General features: G+C 49.3%; 1 protein-coding gene across 4 annotated transcripts; it reads right to left on the bottom strand.

Annotated features, from left to right (window-relative positions):
- Nucleotides 1–565: 565 nt before the first annotated feature.
- LOC144177963 (tubulin-specific chaperone C-like) lies at nucleotides 566–19,013 on the bottom strand. 4 transcript variants are annotated; one of them, XM_077705522.1, is made up of 5 exons: nucleotides 18,799–19,013; nucleotides 18,431–18,491; nucleotides 14,900–15,113; nucleotides 7,940–8,130; nucleotides 566–6,293 (listed from the first exon to the last, which is right to left on the bottom strand). In XM_077705522.1, exons 3-5 carry the CDS (start codon nucleotides 15,044–15,046, stop codon nucleotides 5,735–5,737), a joined length of 897 nt encoding a protein of 298 aa, XP_077561648.1. In that variant the 5' UTR covers nucleotides 15,047–15,113; nucleotides 18,431–18,491; nucleotides 18,799–19,013; the 3' UTR covers nucleotides 566–5,734. The 4 variants fall into 4 exon arrangements, with proteins under 4 accessions (XP_077561648.1, XP_077561650.1, XP_077561649.1 ...); XM_077705524.1 differs by having other exon boundaries at nucleotides 14,900–15,104; XM_077705523.1 differs by lacking the exon at nucleotides 18,799–19,013 and adding an exon at nucleotides 18,670–18,790 and having other exon boundaries at nucleotides 14,900–15,104.
- Nucleotides 19,014–20,237: the final 1,224 nt, after the last annotated feature.

Genomic DNA, 20,237 nt, shown 5'->3' with positions numbered 1-20,237 from the left:
GCCTTTTAAATAGTTAGGTTGACCCTCTGATGCCTCTGTTGGTTCCACTCTGGCAAACAAGCAACAGTTGCTCCCATCGAACGGAGACGTATTGCTCGCCGATAGAGAAGTAAAACGCTATGTCCAAAAACGTGCACAAGGCAAAGCTTCTGACGAGTTCGATGTCTTTACCAATGTTGCTGTCCATAGATGTGAAGCAGCTATAGAGCAAAAAGCCATTACTTGATAGCACTAGCTTTCCTTCTACGACTTTTAAACAGCGGCAAAAAACTATAGTGATTATTTTTGTCCACCAAATCAATTTTGGTGGACAAATATTGAGCTGTCACGTTGCGTACTTTGGTGGTGATGGAAATGTTTATTCGGACAGTTGGTATTGTTGAAACTGGGCCGGGACGTTCTCCGCACTTAATTTCGCATTCTTTGAAATAAAGGTGGCAGGGAAGAGCAGAAAAAAGACAATCAGCTGTGGGTGGCCATTCTGGTACAGTAAGGGCTGTGCGGCTTCGCAGGCGTCTCCTGGAACCATCCATCCCCGTTTCCCTCCCCCCTCGAGCAGAAGGAGTTTGGCGACATATTTTTATTTTCATACGGCAAGTTCCTTACGGTGATTGATATGTGGCATACAAACCAGCAACGAATAAAACCACCTTTTAGTTATACCTACACACACAATGCAGCACATACGTGGTCCACACCTGACTGTCAACGGGCACACCGGAATTGTAAACAAAACCGAGATTGCCCCTCTGGCAGCCCTCTTTGGATTTTGACGTGCACATTACAGTTCCGTAGCATTTGCTTTACGTAAAAACAAGCTTTAGCACCATGGAAGCTTTAAATTCCCTTATGATGCTCGAGCTTATGGTAGTCTGGTTAGCACTTGGTATGCAGCAGCTTGTGTTCCTGTGGAACAGATGGATGGATCTTTGAGGAGAGTTGAACTGAACCAAAAAGAACACTTGCTTCCTTACCGGTACCAAACTACAGACCTCTAGTGGTATTTGCTCTGCCACAGAAGCGAGATGATTTCTATGGGCAAACGTGTTTAAAGCGACGGCTACTTGTTATACGCTACTCTTTAGACCACGGTCGTTAAGATGCATTGCATGGTGAAGGATGATCCAGCGCGTAATATGAAATCTTCAGGACAAGTGCACTGTGTCTGCTGTTCCCTTTTTGTTTGCCTCCTCAATGGAACACGGTATCAGGATTTAAATGGTGTAATTGTGACTGAAGAAATATCGTTGACGCGCTGTTTGTAATATGTGACAAGAGGAATGGGTACTGTGTATAGCTGCAATATTGATACCTTACTCACCAACCTCGAGCAGAAGTGGTTGCACACACCTACTGCTTCAGTGACCCTCGAGCTTGAGTAGCAGAAACCAAAGTTTTAGCTACGGTTGTTGAGCCATGAAGACAAAATACAATTTTGTGTTATTCGAAAGATTTCGTGTTTTATAGTTCCTCCAACGCTTGCCTGAATGGAAACGATGCTTTATTCACTGAGAATTTAATCAATTTCAGTTAAAATTTGATTTTCCCGCTAAATCGCGTGTTTTCGTGGTCTGCAATGACATCACAGGAACCGACCGCTCTGCAGCCTAGGGTCCCTTGATTCACGCGTCCGCCGTACAGGGCGGAGACACGTATACGCTGGCGCCGCCATTTTGGTTCGCTTGCTCGCTGCTGAAGCAAGTCACTGCATCAAAACCCCGCTAAAATTATTGCCACAACGCGGTTAACTGGCGAAGTTTGAATCATCTTATCTGTTTCGTGTTGCTGGGTCTCGTGGGAAACGAAAAGAACAACGCATTGAGCATGTTGACCCAATTGCAGCCGCACGGTATTGTTCAAAGGGTGTCTCCACCCTGTACGGCAGCGCTGGTATCCTGGCATCGAGGTACTCTCGCGTTTGTTTACGTTACTGAACCTAGATGGCGGCACCATACCGTGGCATACCATTTTTTGCCTTTGGTTTTTTTTTTTTGACCGTATTTAAAGGGGCCCTGAAAGGCATTTTGAGCACACTAAATGAACTAGCGCAATCGCTAGATTGGGTCGCCAACGTCACCTGTGCCAAGTATTACTCTTTTACGCGCAGCGGAAAGCTCACACTTTTGTTGCAAAGTTTGTCGCTTTTTTCTCACCCTTTCCTTCGTGTTTTTGGACGCCGCCATCTTCACATGTCTACATCATCGATTCCCAGATGTTCGTCATGAGCTAGACATCCTGCTATTGGGCGGCTTTTTCACGCACTTCCGGCAAAGAGATGAGTCGTCTGCTCAGCGTCGGCTCGCCGGCTGATCTGCCAGCGGAGTGCCGGAGTGCTTTGACATTTTACGACAAACGAAACAAGTGTAAACAAACGCTTAACCGTTTGTATTGAATGCAACACGGCCATAACACGACGTGGATTTTATCTTACGTGAGTACGTACCATAAAGAAAGTACCGTGGCACTTCTTTGGTGCAATCGCAGAGAACGCCCTGAGCCGAATGCCCGGGTTTGACGCGTACATTTTATTCAACTTCAAAACAATCCAGAGATGCGTTTCGAACGAACGCAACGTCACAACATGCGTTGCAAGTCTGAACCGCGATTGACAGACGATGAGTTGCCTCCTCCTGCCCGTCGTAAATACGGCACTCACCTCACACCCGGTTTGCGGGGACGAGCAGCAAGTCACAACTCTGGCGCGCAAGCGAGAAGGCTTTTAGCCAGGCACACTGCTCATACCCCATGCGAGGTTGAGTGGTACGTCGTTCGAGAAAGATAATCCAGACCATGGGAAGCACTATCCACCCGCAGAAGTACAATGTCGCATTTCATCGCGAAACGAACGCGTCCACAACACACAGGAGGCGATGCACACACACACACACAGCTTCGGTCGCTGCATTGGCTTAGCTGCAAGCTTCGTTCGGACAATCAGCGATGCTACGACGATACAGAGCTGCGTGAGGACGACGTGCTAACCACTTCACGTATTTAAAAACACAGGGGCAAAGAACTAGGTTCATCGGAAGCAAAAAATCTTTCCTCCATTATAGTGCCTGAAATATACTGGCTAGTGTGCCGAGGGCGGGCTCCAGGCGGGCGCCGGGAGCGATGTACGCGGCCGTCTGCCGCTTGGGGCGCTGCCGTGCGGGAGTGTGCGCGTTCATCCGGCCCGAGCAGATCGCGCGGTTACCTCCGAGCTGCGTAGCAGACGGCAGCGGCAGAACTTTCCATTCCCGCTTGCGACGAAAGCGAGCGAAAGCGACGGGAATTCTGTCGCGCAACCAAAATTTGTCCCGACCATTCGACAAAAACGATCGTCGCGCGACAAAGCGATGGAATTCCTGCCGCTCACTCGCTTTCGTCGCAAGTGCGAACGGGCCTTTATGCGCAATCTCCGCCCCACATAAAACAAGCTCTTGCTTGTCGCCTGAGCATACGGTTGATATCTGACTACGTTACACTGTGCTTGCCAGTGTATTTAAACGATGTCACTAGGTTTGAAACGTACGCGCTCGGCGTGCAGCTTTGTAAACGCAAGCTGTTTCACTTACGCACGCTATTTTGCTGCTAATAGAGTTTTAGTACAGCGTTTGTGGCCTTTGCATACGCTAAACGCTAAATTTTTGCGTCCCGCTACGTGACACCGCGATGGGAGTTTTAGTAGAGCGTCTCATCAGTTTTGCCTAGCGACACACTAGTGCATACGGCGCCATCTGTCAAATGTTTTCCGAAATGTCTCGCCGGCTGATCTGCTAGCGGAGTGCCGGAGTGTTTGGACATTTAACGACTATCCAAACAAGTGCAAACAAACGCTTTCCCGTCAGTGTTGAATGCAACACATGGGTGCAGCTTGTCAGAACACGGGGTCTCGCTGATCGAGTGCAGCGTTGGTTTGCTCTTCGCCTTCACGTTCATCGCCGCTGATAAAGCGATCCGATCCGGCGCGTTTTGTGCACGGGTTCTGTGTCGGTTGAAAATGTCTTTTTTCACATGCCGCCGGTAGTAGGAATTACAACCACCGCAAAATAACACCCGGCACCAGCGGGGCCACATCTGAGACCGCGCTTTTTGGATAAACAGTGCGCGGTGCACCAAAGGGAACGAGCGACCGATTCTCCCCACGCGGCTGGAGTTCGCCGCCGATACCAACTGCAGCCCTGCAACTACGTACACCGCGAAAGGGCAAGGCCAGGCCGCACACATGCGGCCAGGTCATTCGTTCGCTTTTCCAGCCTGTGTCCATGGTGTCTACAGAGACGAAAAAGCCGAAAGAGCTGGCCCGTAGCAGACGGCAGTCTGTGGGAGCGCAATAGCGGAAGTACGTCACCGCTGAGGAGCGGAGCATCATGGGAGGGGAGGCCAACAGCGAAGAAACAGTTGAAAGGAGGAGGAAATACGGCGCGACGATAATTCGCGGTTTTTGATTTACGATTTCTCAGCTAATACTCATCGCTTTAACAAAATTCTTGCAGGAGGAGATTGCTAATACATTGCTTTATTTGGTTACATGTACATCCATGCATCGGCGGAAGGCATTTCAGGACCCCTTTAAATCTGGGTTGTTTTTGTTCTGGGAGAAAACTGTTTCGTGAAACAGTGCTCGCTCCACAAGTATGATTACGTAAGACACCATTGCGTCAATCAATCGGCCAGTCTCGTCTGAGACAAACCCAAAGCCCCGCAGTTCTGTGCAGCTAAACAAGCATAGTGCGCGCAGTACCAATAGCAGTACGCATCGGTGCTTCTATGTTTACATGTGCCTTCGTAACTTGCACTGTTTGTTCCACCATTCTTACAGCTTTTAAGAGAATGTGCCCTAAATTTAGGCGCAAATAGCTCGTTCGGCAAGCTTTTAAGCTCTGCCTAATTTGCGTTTGCTTTTTCCGCCCTCCGCCAATCTCAGAGCTGTCACATGTGACATCATGGGTTCTGTTGCGGGAAATGAGCGAGCGGGTCGCATGGCCATTCCCTTTTTTCCTAGTTATGTAGCTCATTTGAGGGAAGCTTATGTTGAAAATGGTGTCAGTATGATTCTAACGAGGCAATCTTTTGAATGAAACAAACTTGTGTTTTCTCTTCATGGCTCCTTTAAGTTTTTGAGAACTGTTACCTTTACAGTAATTTTGAACGAGTGTCCTAAGCCTAGTGTGGCCAACGGCAAAGTCTCATTAAAACTGACAGTGGTGCTCCCTGCCTAAAGTGCACTGGCACACTTTTGCACACAAAGCATACTGAGATGTCAATTCATCACAGCATTACACAAACATGGTGTTCAAGAGCTAGCAGGTATGAACTTGATTACATCACAGCAGTGTGGGGGTCGTCGTGATCCCATTTCAATCCTCATTGTGCTCCACACATAAGTAAGGAATACTAGCACAACCCGCCTTGTCTTCTATGGAGAGTGAGGTCAGTCACAAAATGGGTTCACAGTACTGGGAACCAGTTAATCCACGTACACCAGATTAAAGCTGCCCAATTTGAAAAGCAAGCTGTATTCTATTATGTTATGTTAATCAGTAGTAATGTTTAGCAACGCTCATTTCTCTTTCCTTAGGTACTGCATAAATTCACTTGCCTACCAGCTTCAATGACGGAAGTGGAATTTTGCAACTCTTTGTATTGAACAACTCTGCTAGACAGGTCAAGAAGGCACGTCTTAGAAAAACGAGCTTATTAAGATTAGTGGTGAAGTACTACAATAACGTCATAAATAAATGAAAGAAATCTACTGCTTGACGTCGACCGCCGTCTGGCCGACGGTCCGCCAGTTGGGCGACGGCCGGTCAGCGGCCAGCCAGTTGAAATCGTCCACCAGGGCCCAGTTGTTCACTCCAGCCCTGTTCAACCCCGAAGCCTGCCAGTCCCTTTCGCTGCCCTCGTACACGCAGTCGTACGGTCCGAACACGAGCTCCGTCGAGTCCTCGATGATGGAGCGTGCCTGGATGTGGACGAGGAACTCGCAGCGCCGGGTGTCATGCACCCGCAGCTGCTGGCAGGCCACGCGCACCGTGCACCCCTCGCACCCTTCCACGAACACCGAGGCGGCGACGGGGCCACAGCGGATTCGGCAGTTGCGCAGCCGCCGGGCAAACAGGGTGGCCAGGCAGCTGCGAATGGACACCTCGCAGTCGACCAGGGAGTCCAGCTCGACGTCCTTGCCCTCCACCCCTTCCAGCTCGAGAGCCTCGCCTGAACGGTCGCGGAAGCCCACCGTAGTGGCGTCGGTGGCCGTGTTCTTCAGGGCAGCGTTCACAGCTCCTTTGGCTTCCGCTTGGTGCTGGGCACTGCGTGTGGGGGGGAAAGAGTGTGCAGTGACAAACCGCCAAACCATGACTAGGGCGTGAATTTCGACACCCTCAAAAACCAATTACAGTAGAATATCGATAAACGGAAATCGCTTAAACGGAATTACCACTTAAACGGAACAGTTGCCTGGAATTTGGTTGGTTTTGTATTCAGATAACGTAAAAAAAACTCTCGGTAATCGCAACTAAAATTTCCGCATCACCGTGTAAACGGAACCAGAAATGGAACTTCTTGTGAAATCCACTGGCATGAGAATCAGCTTTCTACGGTCCCGGCTGTTTCGTTCTTTTTTTTTTTTTTTCTTCCTCCATGCTTTTTTTAGCCTTGTTGGCCTCGTAAGCCTCGTCTCGTAAGTGGTTGGCCATGTTAGCGCAACGAATGCAACATCGCAGTTCTTGTTCCAGTCGTTCGGTCTCGATTCTAGACACCGAGGCTACAGGGCTCACCTCCTGTCGTCTCGTCCGTGCCATCGTCGTGCTATTCGTCCTTCATTACCACGTTGCCATCTGCTCGTAAGCACTCGCAAAGTTGAGGCCTCTAGCCTCTGTGAAGATGCAGTTGCAAGGACTCAAACAAAAATAATTGACACATTTTGTAGTGCACAGCGACTCATTGTTGCCAAATCAAATCAACTTTGTGAATGCTGTGCCTATGCCTCTAGAAGTTTTTGCTTTCTAAAAAACATTCACGTGCATTCACCTTCTAGTGCTTAGAGTTCCATGAAATGCCATTACGACTGCGTAGCCACATAAATTTTCACCTTAGAACATCTCTCTCAGTACTAACGGAACTCCCGTTAAACGGAACTAATTTTTCTGGTCCCTTGAAGTTCCCTTCATCAAGAGTCTACTGTAATAACATTTTCAGATAGGTGGAGTACGTTATGCACGCAACATTTGCAACACAGAGTAGGATGCAGTGCCTGCAACAATCCCACATCTTGAGTGGAGCCTCATTGTAACCGAACCACGCACAAACAAGGCCACATGTACAAGGTATCTTTGAAGCACTCTGTATTTCCCGTCACTCGAATAAAACCTGCTCCAGGAGGCTATAACGACAAAATACAACTCTGTTCAATTTCAAGCCCTTGGTAACTCACTTGACCCCGTTGAAGCCATGCACGGCATTTTTTTTAAAGCGAAAAAAATTATGATCAATGTGGAAGAACTCAAATTTTGCACTGGAGTGACGTGATATGTGCAGGAGTGGCGTAATATCATTGAGCACTGAAAACGTGGTTATAAGAGTGTCAACTGTGTGTTAGCCTTGCAGCGGTACATTGAAACGGGGGGAGAGGCTCCACTGCCATCGTCCCATCAGGCTTCTTGGCAGTGGCTTAGGGCAGCAGTAGCGAAATGCACAAAAGAAGATTTTACGACATCGTAGAGAATTCACCAGAGATTGGCCGGGGAGTCGCCGCTGTCTCATTTGTTTCCCCTAATACCAACCAATCATTCGTTTCAAGTTTGCTTAATATGAAGCTGGCATTACTCTCATCAAGGCAAAGCAGTCTTTCTAGTGACCCAATCTTGTACTTTGTCTTGGTGGCACCTTTAGGAGAGCCCAGCAACAAACAGTACAGCCACCACCAAAGTAGAGTGGAACGCAGGGTGCCCCCCACCTGGTGCTGTCCTCCTCCTGCTGCCCCTTGCCGGAGGCCGGCCTCTGGCGGCCTGCCCGGAAGGCAAAGCGCTGGCGCGGCCTCAGCCTCTCACGGACGTCGTCCACCCGAGCCCGCAGGGTGCCAAACTGCTCCTGCACCATGCGCACGTTGGCCGGGGGAAGGTGGCAGGCCACTTCCCGCACCATCAGCTGCGAGGAGGCAGAGAGGAGGGACACGGGTCAAGGGATAACTTGGGGATCACAAACAGTGAAAATGCGGAAGCGTTTTTGAAGAAATGGTGGTTAGAGCCGGCATTTCACAAGCCGATTTCATTGTCGCAAGTTTCGCCCCAAAATTTCAATCAGTAAGGGAGGTAGTAACACGCCAATCAAGAGACATGTCGTACCCCCCCATCCGCTTCCAGGCTGACTGCGTATGACGTCGCCAATAGTGAGTTTCCAAGATACAGGGGGTTCTTCAATGCCCGTTGGATTGCATCGCCTGGATAGTGGAATGCTTGTGGGTTAGAAGCTGCCCACTGGCCACACCCAAGAAGTGATTTCCTTCCCAATGTCATTGCTGCGGAAAAGGCAGGAAATGGGAAAGTTACGAAATTCTGGGTACAAAACAATATGCTCTGCCGCCAGAATGGGTGCGAACAACTTCCTAAAGATGCATTAGTTCGAACAGATGGGAAAAAATTCCAGTTCAGTATCCCTTTAAAGGAACCATGAAGACAAAATACAAGTTGGGTTTATTAGAAAGACTGCTTAGTCCCGATAACACTGATACCAATATCATCGCAATCTTCGTACAAATAACGGAGACATCAAAGAAAATGTGTGAAGCAGTCGCGACCCCTAGCCAATTTCCCGCAACTTTTCTATGACGTCACGGAACCTTGTTTGTGCGATTGGTGGCCGCCTAACTGACCTGTCGCGACGACACATGACTGGACGTCTGTAATGGGGCCTCTAGTTCCATTTGACCGCATCACTTGAATGCTAATGTGCCGTTAACGCACTGAAAATTACGTTTTATTGTTGGCCCGTATCACGTCATTCTTGCTCATAATACGTCACTGTGGTGCAAAATTTGAGTTTTTAGATACTTCTTCCTTTGTTTTGATTAAAAAAAACATCTTTTGTGCTGTAATGGAGCTGAGTGTGATACTGAATCCTAGTTTTTTCAAATTAAACGAAGTTGTATTTTCTCTTCATGGCTCCTTCAAGGGCACAGCAGGGGCGTGGAATTCACGTAGCACCCAATACACAGAAACTTCTGCTACAGCAAAGCAATGCTCTAATGGCTTCAGGTGATGTCAACAAATGCATAGCTGTTCTAGCAACTTTTGATGGAATGCATTTCATGTAAACAATGCTGGTACGTAGGATGCCCAGGCAGCATGTCGTGCGTCGGGGACACTGGCAGGCTGTGACATCGGTACATACACGTCGTATTCAGTTATGACACGAACGGGAGGGTGGCTGTGAGGCTTGCACTGCAGGACAACCTCCTTCCATTTACCACATTCGTTCTACACGCTAAATCCTGGGAAAAATGCAAATAAACATTCAGCACCCTCACATTCTCCAAAGAAGCATGAACAGGGACGCTGGGTGTAGTGAGCGGAGTGTACGAAACAAAATGCATTTGTTTGTAGTTTGATGGAGAATACTTCCTAGCTAGTGAGCTGAATGAAACTTGGGAGGGCTAGAGTTTTACTCCAGGGGACTGGCACGGGGCTGTGCTTTTCCCTGCCACGTCGTAGGCATCGCACTGTCTGTGTAACACACCCACCGAAACCACTCGACGACGGAGGAGGGCAGTGGAATTGCATCGGGCAGTGAGACGGCCACGTTGAAATCACCCACCACCACAATGGGCGTGCCATTACACTGCCCCGACCACACATAAAGGAGCACCTGGTGGTGTGTGTGTGTGTGTCCTTAGATGTGAAGGACACCAGGTAAAACGTCACTTGGGAAGCCCTCCAAGCTGGGCGAGAAAAACACTGGCCATAACGTCGCACCGGGAAGAAAACACAAAACACTGGCTCTTGGGTGCGAAAGTACGCTAATCTATCCACACACGCAATAAGTGGAAACCAACGCATGCATAGCATCCCAGTGAAACATTTTCCCTGTTGCAAGTAAATGCACCTTTAGTGGGAGTCTCTGACCAACAGCTTGCATCACTAGGTATGACACCAAAGCCCTGCTTGGAAGTCACGGTCCCCAACCTGTAGGGGTACAGGCCACAGGCTGTGAAGGTAGAACTCGGTTGATTCGGCGGTTCCCTTAAAGAGCCCATTTTGGGGGGAAGCTGCAGATGGCCCTGCAAATGGGCATTCTTACACAGTGTTGGCTGTACGCTATACCACCATGATTGATTGATTGATTGATTGTAGGGTTTAACGTGCCGACGCAACGCAGGCGATGAGGCGCGCCGTAGTGGAGGGCTCCGGATTAACTTTGACCACCTGGGGATGTTTAACGTGCGCCGAAGTCTCAAACACACGGGCGTTTTTGCTTTTCGCCTCCATCAGAAAAGCAGCCGCGGCGGCCGGGAACCGAACCCGCGACCTCGTGCTCAGCAGCGCAACACCTTAGCCACTGAGCCACCGCGGCAGGTGCTATGCCACCATGAGGCAGAGATAATTCTAAGGATAAGAATGGGGTGGAGTGCATTCGGCAGGCATTCTCAGATAATGAACGGCAGCCTACCATTGTCCCTCAAGAAAAAAGTGCATGACAGCTGCATCTTACCGGTACTCACCTATGGGGCAGAAACTCGAAGTCTCACTAAATGGATTCAACTTAAATTGAGGACGACTCATCGAGCAATGAAGGGTGTCAGACAAGGAGACACAATCTCTCCAATGCTATTCACAGCATGCTTACAAGAAGTATTCAGAACGTTGGATTGGGAACAGGTGGGAATAAGGGTTAATGCAGAATACCTCAGTAACCTCAGATTTGCTGATGACGTTGCCTTGCTAAGTAACTCGGGGGACGAATTGCAAAGCATGCTTTCCGCACTGGGCGAACAGAGTAGAACCATGGGCCTGAAAATTAATATGCAGAAAACTTAAGTAATGATCAATAACCTCGGGACAGCACAGCAGTTTGAGATAGGTGGCGAGGCAGTGGAAAGTGGTAAAAGAATATATGTACTTAGGCCAAGTTGTGACCCCAGATCCCAACCATGAGGCAGAGATAATTAGAAGGATCAGAATGGGGTGGGGTGCATATGGCAGACATTCTCAGATAATGAATAGCAGCCTACCATTGTCGCTGAAGAAGAAAGTGTATGACAGCTGCATCTTACCGGTACTCACCTACGGGGCAGAAACATGGAGGCTCACTAAGAGGGTTCAACTTTAATTGAGAACGACTCAGCAGGCAATGGAGCGGAAAATGATAGGTGTAACATTAAGGGACAAGATGAGAGCGGAGTGGGTCAGGGAGCAAACTGGTGTTAAAGACATATTAGTAGAAATTAAGAATAAGAAATGGACGTGAGCAGGGCATGTAATGCGATGGCAAGATAACTGTTGGCCATTGAGGGTAACAAAGTGGATCCCTAGAGAAGGCAAGTGTTGCAGGGGGCGGCGGAAAGTTAGATGGGCAGATGAAATCAACGACAATAAATTCGCTGCAGTTAGCACAGGACCGGGATAAATGGAGATCTATGGGAGAGGCCTTTGCCCTGCAGTGGGCGTAGAGAGGATGATGATGATGATGATGATGCACCACAGCATGCTCTTGCTGCTAGACAAACCACTGGTCTTTCCGCTGTCTGCTTCAGCGGCTATTCAGCAGTTCCTTTAGGACCTACCGCAATATAAAGTTCGGCCTAGGGAAATATGAAAGTATTTCGTCTCCACTAGTCGCCTCCTCACACTGACAGTTCCAGCCATACAAATGCTTAGGGCGCGCAACGTTCACTTATGGTGTTCAAATATCATGGCACAGCCCTGCGTGCATCGCTTCGGCATGCAGGTAAGGGCAGCAGGGTGCATCTGCAAGCGCTGTTGGTAGCAGAATAATTGTAAGATACATTCATCCTTCGCGAAAGATCGTGACAAAATTGGCTCGAAAACCTGCATTTCATTGTTCCATATAGGCACACGAAATCCTCCTATTCCCCATTTTTCCACCTTGTCTGCACCTTTTATTTTTAATTTTTAGTAAAGGTTGTTCATTCGAAGTTATCGTTTTCTTTTTATCGCCTATGCATTTGGAATGCTACACACACTAAAGCTAAAATATTCGTATTCAAAAATTATTTCCTTCTGATCACAGTCTTGTTACCACTCGTGTTCGATTCGCACTGCCTACTGTGATATTCGTGCACCTTTACTTTTGTTTTAATATCAACATTAAGTTACGCGCTTCAGTTAGAAAAGGTGGCTACTTTCTTGCAAAAGCCACAAATGATGCGGGAAGTCGTGCCTCCCATTTCCCCACAACTTTTTTGCCAAGTGCAGTGAGACGGCAGGAAGCGTCAGAGGCAACGGAAGTCTTGCAGGCAGTTGCGGCAAAGGCTATGTCGCCCAGGCTAGCACACAAGCTAGCATGTGCAGCATTTGCACTCTGTATTTCTGGCTTCCAATGCATGTAGTCTTCGTTCTGGAATATTTCCCTTTCAGCATCTTTGCGCAGCCCTCCCATGCACAAGAAGGCTTGCCTTTTCCTGCATTCTTCATGAATCATGATTTATTGATTGATTGTGGGGTTTAACGCGCCGACGCAACACAGGCGATGAGGCGCGCCGTAGTGGAGGGCTCCGGATTACTTTTGATCACCCGGGGATGTTTAGTGTGCGCCAAAGTCTCATACCCATGGGCGCTTTTGCTTTTCGCTTCCATCAGAAAAGCGGCCGCCCTGGCCAGGAATCAAACCCGCGACCTCGTGCTCAGCAGCGCAACGCCTTAGCCACTGCGGCGGGTTCCCCTCTCTCCATGAATCATTCTTCTGCAGGCAGAACAGCGCCACTTTGCTATTGTATTTGTGTAACAACATTTACGTGTGCTAAATGCTGACGCTCGTACTTCTAATGCTGCATTCTGAATGAATATTCAAGGTTTTAGCCTTCGCTCAGCGGCCCTGCAGACAGGATATATTTAGCTTCTGGAAACGAAAACCACTCCCAAACAACTCGCGCTTACAACTGGGACGTACCGTTGGGATTCACTCACAGAAATGTGGTTACAGCCATCTAAGCATACAGCATTAGCATGATTTAAGCACGCACCTTTTCTCGCTAAACATAGCCTTCAAACTTGTGTGGGCGTCACAATCGGCCTCAAAACTGAAACTGGCTTTGAAGTGGTCACCAGCACCGCCATGGACACTACCGCACTTACCCGATTCTAATGCACACCCATTTTCCTGGCAAAAAAAACCGAAAAAACTTGCACCTCCGATTGTAACGTCTACGGAACTTTGCGACCCACACAAACGAATGCGAGAGAAATGGGCGATTTATTTCCCAAAGTAATCTCACTCCTCGTCGCCCTCCGCTGACCACATCTCGTCCTCGGTGCCTTCAAGCGCGTTCGCGATGCCACACTTCTGAACGAACGTTCAACCATGGTCAATGGGATCGTGGCCCACGCCTCGCACGCCCATTACGCAAGCTTCTCCAGAGCCGCACGCTTCAGCCGACCGCTCGTTTTGAACACGTGAGAGCCGCTTCTGCCATTGGTGTTATCAAGCGCGCAAGTGGAGTGATTTGACGATTTGTGAGAATGCCGATACAAAAGCCTAGGTGCCTATGCTTCCTGCGTCTGAAAAATCGTTGCTAAAAGGTTTGGCACCATCTTGAGATGGTGATGGGTGGGACAAAATTTCTGCTTTTTCGGCAGTTTCGGTTTCGTATCCGATTCTAACGCGCATGCGATTTTTCGGGCTATTCTTCCGGAAAAAAAGTGCGCGTTACAATCGGGTAAATACGGTAACCCTTCCCCAAATCCAACTGAACCTAATCCACTCAATATGCTGACATCACGCAAGTGAATTTTGGCGTACCATTGCTGGATGGGCATACCACTGCCAGCTGTTGCGCATGTTGTTACTGCTGCAATCAGCACCTCGCGTGAGGTGTTATGGCTCTCAGTAGAAACCACCATGACGCGTCCTTGATGTGCAAGGTAACTTTACTGGTCAACAACAAGGACAACCGAGCGGAACAACACCCATTGGGTGTGCCAGAGGCATGATACTACTGTAGGCGTAAACAAAGCAGAGGGGAATTTTCTTGCAAAGCTTCGAGCAGCGACTGAACGAAGTGCCCATCACACTTGAAATTACGAAGGTCAAAGCAAAGGCTTTCAATGTTCCGTTATGATGTTTCAATGCCAGCAGGATGTGGACAAGGGAGCTCATAAGCTCCAAAAAATTTTTGCTGCCACAGGTGCCTGTGTCAAATAAAATTCATTCGGCCATGTATGTGGTGTCACGTTCTTTTAGTAAAATGAGCGCCAAAAAAAAAAATTCTTTACAAATTTTTGCGAGTAAATTTACCTGTAAATTGGGGGGCGTTTTAGAATCGTGCAGATTTGGTACATTTCTGAGACCAGGCCCCTAACCTCTTAGCTACTTTCCGTGAGTTTATTCGTGTGGTGCAAAAAAAAAAAAATTTACCTTTGCATTTCTGTCCACCTCATCGCACGTGCAACCTTTTCTTCTAGCAATTCTCAAGTTCTTGTGCGCTTGTTCTTCACCCAATTCATTTGTTTTCGAAAGTATAGTTTTGTCAAGTGGGCACACTACCCCTCAACGCTCCCGATCCTGGCCAATCCCCAAGCGAGCATATGCCAAGCAGAACGAACAACAGCGAATGTCCTACACAACGACACCCCAACCCAGAGCATGCACGACGCTTGGGCTTGGTGTGGTGCTTTGAAGCACTACACCAACGTGCTGGAAGGACCAGTGGTTTGTGTCGGCGGGGTTGCAACTCAATGCTGACCTGCAGCTCGTGCAGCTGCCTTTCCGCCTCCGCCAACTCGGGGCTGGACTCTTCCAGCAGCCTCTGCAGCTGCCCCCGTGCCTGCCCGAACTGGTTCAGGAGGCCGTCCCGGGTCACGGCACCCCCGGCCTCCGCTGTGCCACCCATGGCTCGCTCTCCCGGACACCCCAGGTCCCGCGGTCGTCGGCACTGGCCTCCCTGCTGCCTGGAAACACACCGAAGGAAGGAAGAAGTCACTGCCACAGTGGTTTACATCCCTTGAACATCATCATCACCAGCCTATCTACGCCCACTGCAGGGCAAAGGCCTCTCCCATTATTCTCCAATTACCCCGGTCCTGTGTCAACTGCGACCAATTTATCCCCGCAAACTTCTTGATCTCCTCTGCCCACCTAACTTTCTGCCGCCCTCTGCAACGCTTGCCTTCTCTAGGGATCCACTCTGTTACCCTTAATGACCAGCGGTTGCCTTGCCTTCGCATCACATGCCCTGCCCACGTCCATTTCTTCTTCTTAATTTATACTAATATGTCCTTAACACGCGTTTGTTCCCTGAAGCACTCCGCTTTCTACTTATCCCTTAATGTTACGCCTATCATCTTCCGCTCCATTGCCGGCTGAGTCGTTCTCAATTTAAGTTGAACCCTCTTAGTGAGCCTCCAAGTATCTGCCCCGTAGGTGAGTACCGGTAAGATGCAGCTGTCATACACTTTCTTCTTCAGCGACAATGGTAGGCTGCATTTCATTATCTGAGAATGTCTGCCATATGCACCCCAGCCCATTCTGATCCTTCTAATTATCTCTGCCTCATGGTTGGGATCCAGGGTCACAACTTGGCTTAAGTATATATATTCGCTTACCACTTCCACTGCCTCGCCACTTATCTCAAACTTCTTTGCTGTCCCGAGGTTATTGATCATTACTTTGGTTTTCTGCATATTAATTTTCAGGCCAACGGCTCTACTCTGTTCATCCAGTGTGGAAGGCATGCTTTGTAATTTCTCCCCCTAGTTACATAGCAAGGCAACGTCATCAGCAAATCTGAGGTTACTGAGGTATTCTACATTAAACCTGTTCCCAATCCAACGTTCTGAATACTTCTTGTAAACATGTTGTGAATAACATTGGAGAGATTGTGTCTCCTTGTCTGACGCCCTTTCTTATAGGGATTTTACTGCTCTCCTTATGGAGGATGATGGTAGCTGTAGACCCATTATAGATATCCTCTAGTATTCTTACATAATGCTCGTCTACACGCTGGTTCCGTAATGCCTGAATGACTGCTAGGGTTTCGACCGAGTAAAATGCTTTCTCATAATCTGTGAAGGCTATATATAGGGGCTCAGTATACTCAGCGCACTTCTCTATGACCTCATTGATCGTGTGAATATGGCTCATTGTTGAATAACCTTTTACGGAACCCTGCTTGTTCTTTAGGTTGACTGAAATCTAAGGTTGCAGAAATTCTGTTAGCGATTACCTTGGTAAGTACCTTGTAGACGACTGACAGTAAGCTGATCGGCCTGTAATTTTTCAAGTCCTTCATGTCACCTTTCTTATGGATTAGGATGATGTTCGCGTTCTTCCAAGATTCCGGTACACTCGCGGTCATTAGGCATTGCATGTACAGGTTTGCCAGTTCTTCAAGTACCATTTCCCCGCCATCCTTCAAGAGGTGCCATCCTTGAACATTGCGCACGATTAGAAGTGGAGAACACACACCACTGCCTGCCAGCAAGAGTCTGCATCCAAATGGCTGCTCATCTAAGCATGCTATCATGTTCCTCAGATGACTGGGGTGGTTGAGACGGATCAGCCCAAGTGGGGAAGAGGGGATCCCGGCTACTGCTGACAGGCAACACAGCTAGTCTCACAGGCTGAGGAGAGAGCGAGGAGGGTCGGTCCACCCCTGGGAGGAGGTCACTGTGCCTTGGGCATGCTGGCTGTGCAGAGATTCAAGCAATTCACAGGACCGTGGTAAATGTTCAATGCCCAGTATCTTTGGTCTTTGAAGCAGAGACTGCATTTAGCCTTGGCTGTCTCTGTCAGGGCTGCCATGCGCACAGGCGGCCATTTTCACACTGCAAAGGCACAAGGGGGCCGGGATACAAAGAAGTACGAAAAACGAAGCACACAGCATTGGCTGCCACCTGCAAGTTGCAGGCTTGAAAGCTCTGCGTGCACCGCTGCTATTCTACACATCTGAGAGCATGGGCCACGATTAGATGCAAGCTCAGTGGATCAGGCGATGATGCAAATGCAGTATCCAACCGATTTTTCGAACCTGGAGGGGAATGAAAAATAGTGCGAATAAAAGAGCAGTCCTATGGGAGAACTGGCGGGTCCTCGTAAAAGTCCGAAAAATTCAGCGAGTCCAATTTTAGTCTGAACAAACGGTCAGGCTACTGTATATTTTTTTTTAGTGGAGCATTTCAACACCACTGCACTGCTGCAGGCAAGAGGCAAGTTGCGACCCTGAGAAGCCTGCACGTGGGCGTCTAAACCTGACATCCACATAGCACAGCAGCAAGAACCAAAGGCTGTGTGCTCTGTTGTTCTTGAATTCGCCTATTTGACTTCTGGAGCAACGACTTTAAACGCCCCGAGGGAAGGCCTCATCGGTGCATGGGTGGGGGGCTGTTGTGTTATCGGGACTTCTCACATTTGATGCACCCCAGTAAGTTGGTGCCCGTTGGGTCGGGGAACCAGACACAAGCAAGGACAGTGCGTAATTGATATGTGCAGCATGACAATCAGGCTGTTTCCGAAACTGATTGCGTGATGGAAAATAATTTAAAAAAAAACTGGGATGATGCATTCTTACCTATGTAATCAGAGAACAGAGAAAAAAAAAATAAAGAAGAAAACTGCTATGTATAGCCAAAAAAAAAAAAAAAAATCAGTGGAAGTCCTAAGGCCCTGTCCAAAACACCACCGAAGCAACTGAAAGTGCAGTTGGTTCCAACTGGTTCAATGGTGTTTCGGACAGGTCCAATTGGACTTCCAGTGGGTTTTTTTCGGCTGGGACATGGATTTCTTCAACTTGGCAAATCGTGGTTCAATTATAGTAAACATCACTTCAGGTTACTTGATTCACCTAGACCATTTTTGAGCAATGCTGACGTAACTAACCAGGGACGTCAACGGATCCTCTGCCGCGTCTAGCTAGTCGCGTTTACGAATGCAGCATAATTTCTGGCAACACCAACAAAGGCTTCGCCCAAACATTCGGAGTGATCAACTGCGGCAGAAGAACAAACCACGAGCAATGCAAAGTAGTAACCATTAAACACGACTCCCAACACGCACGCCGACATGGAAATGCGAAACACGCGAAACAGCGCTGCTCAGTGTTTTGTCCGTTTTCGTCCCCGAGTTTCGCGCGAGAAAATGGTCGTGTGCGTGCCGGAGTCACACTAGTTAGCTTAACCACGGAGAGCAAGACGAAAGCTGCGCGCTCTCTCCCAGAGAGGGGGGGCGGGGCGCGCCGTTTGAAACACCCGGCAGAGTGACAGAAGCATTTGCCACTTACGCTGAGATAACCGATGCAGGCAGATGGGGGCAACCCAGCGACCGTTGAAAATCACTGCGTCCTGAAAACGCACACTTGTACGAGCTTCGGTCACCAAACCAAGCCCGCGCTGACACTTGAGAGATATATATTTCAACCCTTTTTTAACTCTTCCCACGCAAATTGTAGTTGCAGCGCCCACAGCTACTCTTCCTAGGCACTAGACAAGACATTAGAGGTGACCACCATTGCTGACTCACACGGAGAATCGCCGAAAACTGTCACCCAGTTTGGCTCAGTCACCGCTAGGTGTTGCACTCACGGTAGTTGTCTTTGGAATTACTGGAGTTTTCGCTCTAGACTAATAAAGCACATCAAAATTCGCTAACCGTAAACGAATCAAACCACCGACGACGGTCCCTTAACATTCGGCACCCTGTCATCACGGACCCCACAGGGGTCCGTGATTTCCCCTCTACTCTTTAACTTAATAATGATAGACGTCGCCCGAGAGTTAGACAAGCTCGGCCCGAAAATCCGTCACTGCATATACGCAGACCAGGCCCGTAGCTAGAGGGGGGGCCCTAGGGGCCCGGCCCCCCCCCCCCCGAAATTTTTATGAGGGGAGGGGGGGAGGGTGTTCTTCAGCAGCAGGGATTTCCGCACCCCGCTGCATCAAGAAATTTGTCTACAGCAGATGACCATGTGCAAAACTGAGCATATCTTTCCGTGCCCGTGTCCTACGCCGCGTAAGCAACACGGAGCATCAGAAAAGAGTACAGGAAGCCGCATACGACAGTCGGCGCCTGATAAACAGAGTAGGGCGGCTGCGATACCGACTTTGCTGCCACTGCGGCTGTCCCGCTAGGGACCACCTCCATGACCCACACCATTAATTTCACCCCCAAACATGCCCAGCCTGTGGCGCCCTCGACGAGCACTTCACTCTGTGCGAGGGCGCAGCAGACTCCTTGCCTCCCAATCCATCTGGCAGCAGGCGCTGCGCGACCCGGAGGCATCAAGCCAGGTCTACGTGATGTCGCGAAAGCCGTCTTCGCCGTCCTGGGGTCGACCACCCAAGTCTGCTGTCGACCGAGTGCCCCCTCCCCTCACCCCACTCATCGGCGAGGAACATCCCGTCGTCTACACAATGACGCGTTTTCGACCCGTGCCGCGGCTGCTGGACATAATCCGCTTTCGGCGGCCCTCTCGGCCACCCAACCGCCCCCGAATGCCCCCTTAATGACAGGAAACGTTCCGAAGAGGTGGCGACAAAGGCTTCATGCGGCGCCTCACTTTTGGCGGCAGGCTTGACGTTCCTGTCTGCTTCTTTGGGGACGTGCCGCGCATCGTTCTCCAGCACTTTGCAGTGTGGCTGATGACTCTGTAAAGGCCGTTGTTCAATGAGCCGCCATTGCCAGTATACCAGAAGGGGTCCCAGATGTCCTCCCGACGCTTCAACATCGGTGGTCCGAAGGGCTTCGACCTTAGGCAGATTGCCTCACCGGAGTCAACCAGACCTTCACATGTGCGAGAGGGAAACGTGCCCCCTCTGTGTGAGAGTGTGGGCGAGAATATGAGCGCCATGGATTTTTGTGATTGGTGCGTTCCTAATAACAGCGGGAGAAAGTGGACGGAACTACGGCACTGCCTGTTCACGCTGGTCAAGAATGTAAATACTTCTACATAAAGTTTTGTTTCTCTCTCAACTTGGTCCTCATGAGTGCTCCGGCACGACACCAACGGCGGTCAACTTCGACCATGCTACCCCGGTTCACAACAGTGACCACCCCGGCCCTGGCAATCGCGGCGGCCTTCTGGCCCGCCC

Source organism: Haemaphysalis longicornis, unplaced genomic scaffold (genome assembly GCF_048455015.1).
Source record: "Haemaphysalis longicornis isolate Haplotype H1 unplaced genomic scaffold, Haemaphysalis longicornis Haplotype H1 scaffold_35, whole genome shotgun sequence".
In the NCBI taxonomy this organism is placed as follows: domain Eukaryota; kingdom Metazoa; phylum Arthropoda; class Arachnida; order Ixodida; family Ixodidae; genus Haemaphysalis; species Haemaphysalis longicornis.
The sequence above is the reverse complement of the archived record's forward strand: the minus strand, read 5'-3'. Positions and strand labels throughout refer to the sequence as shown.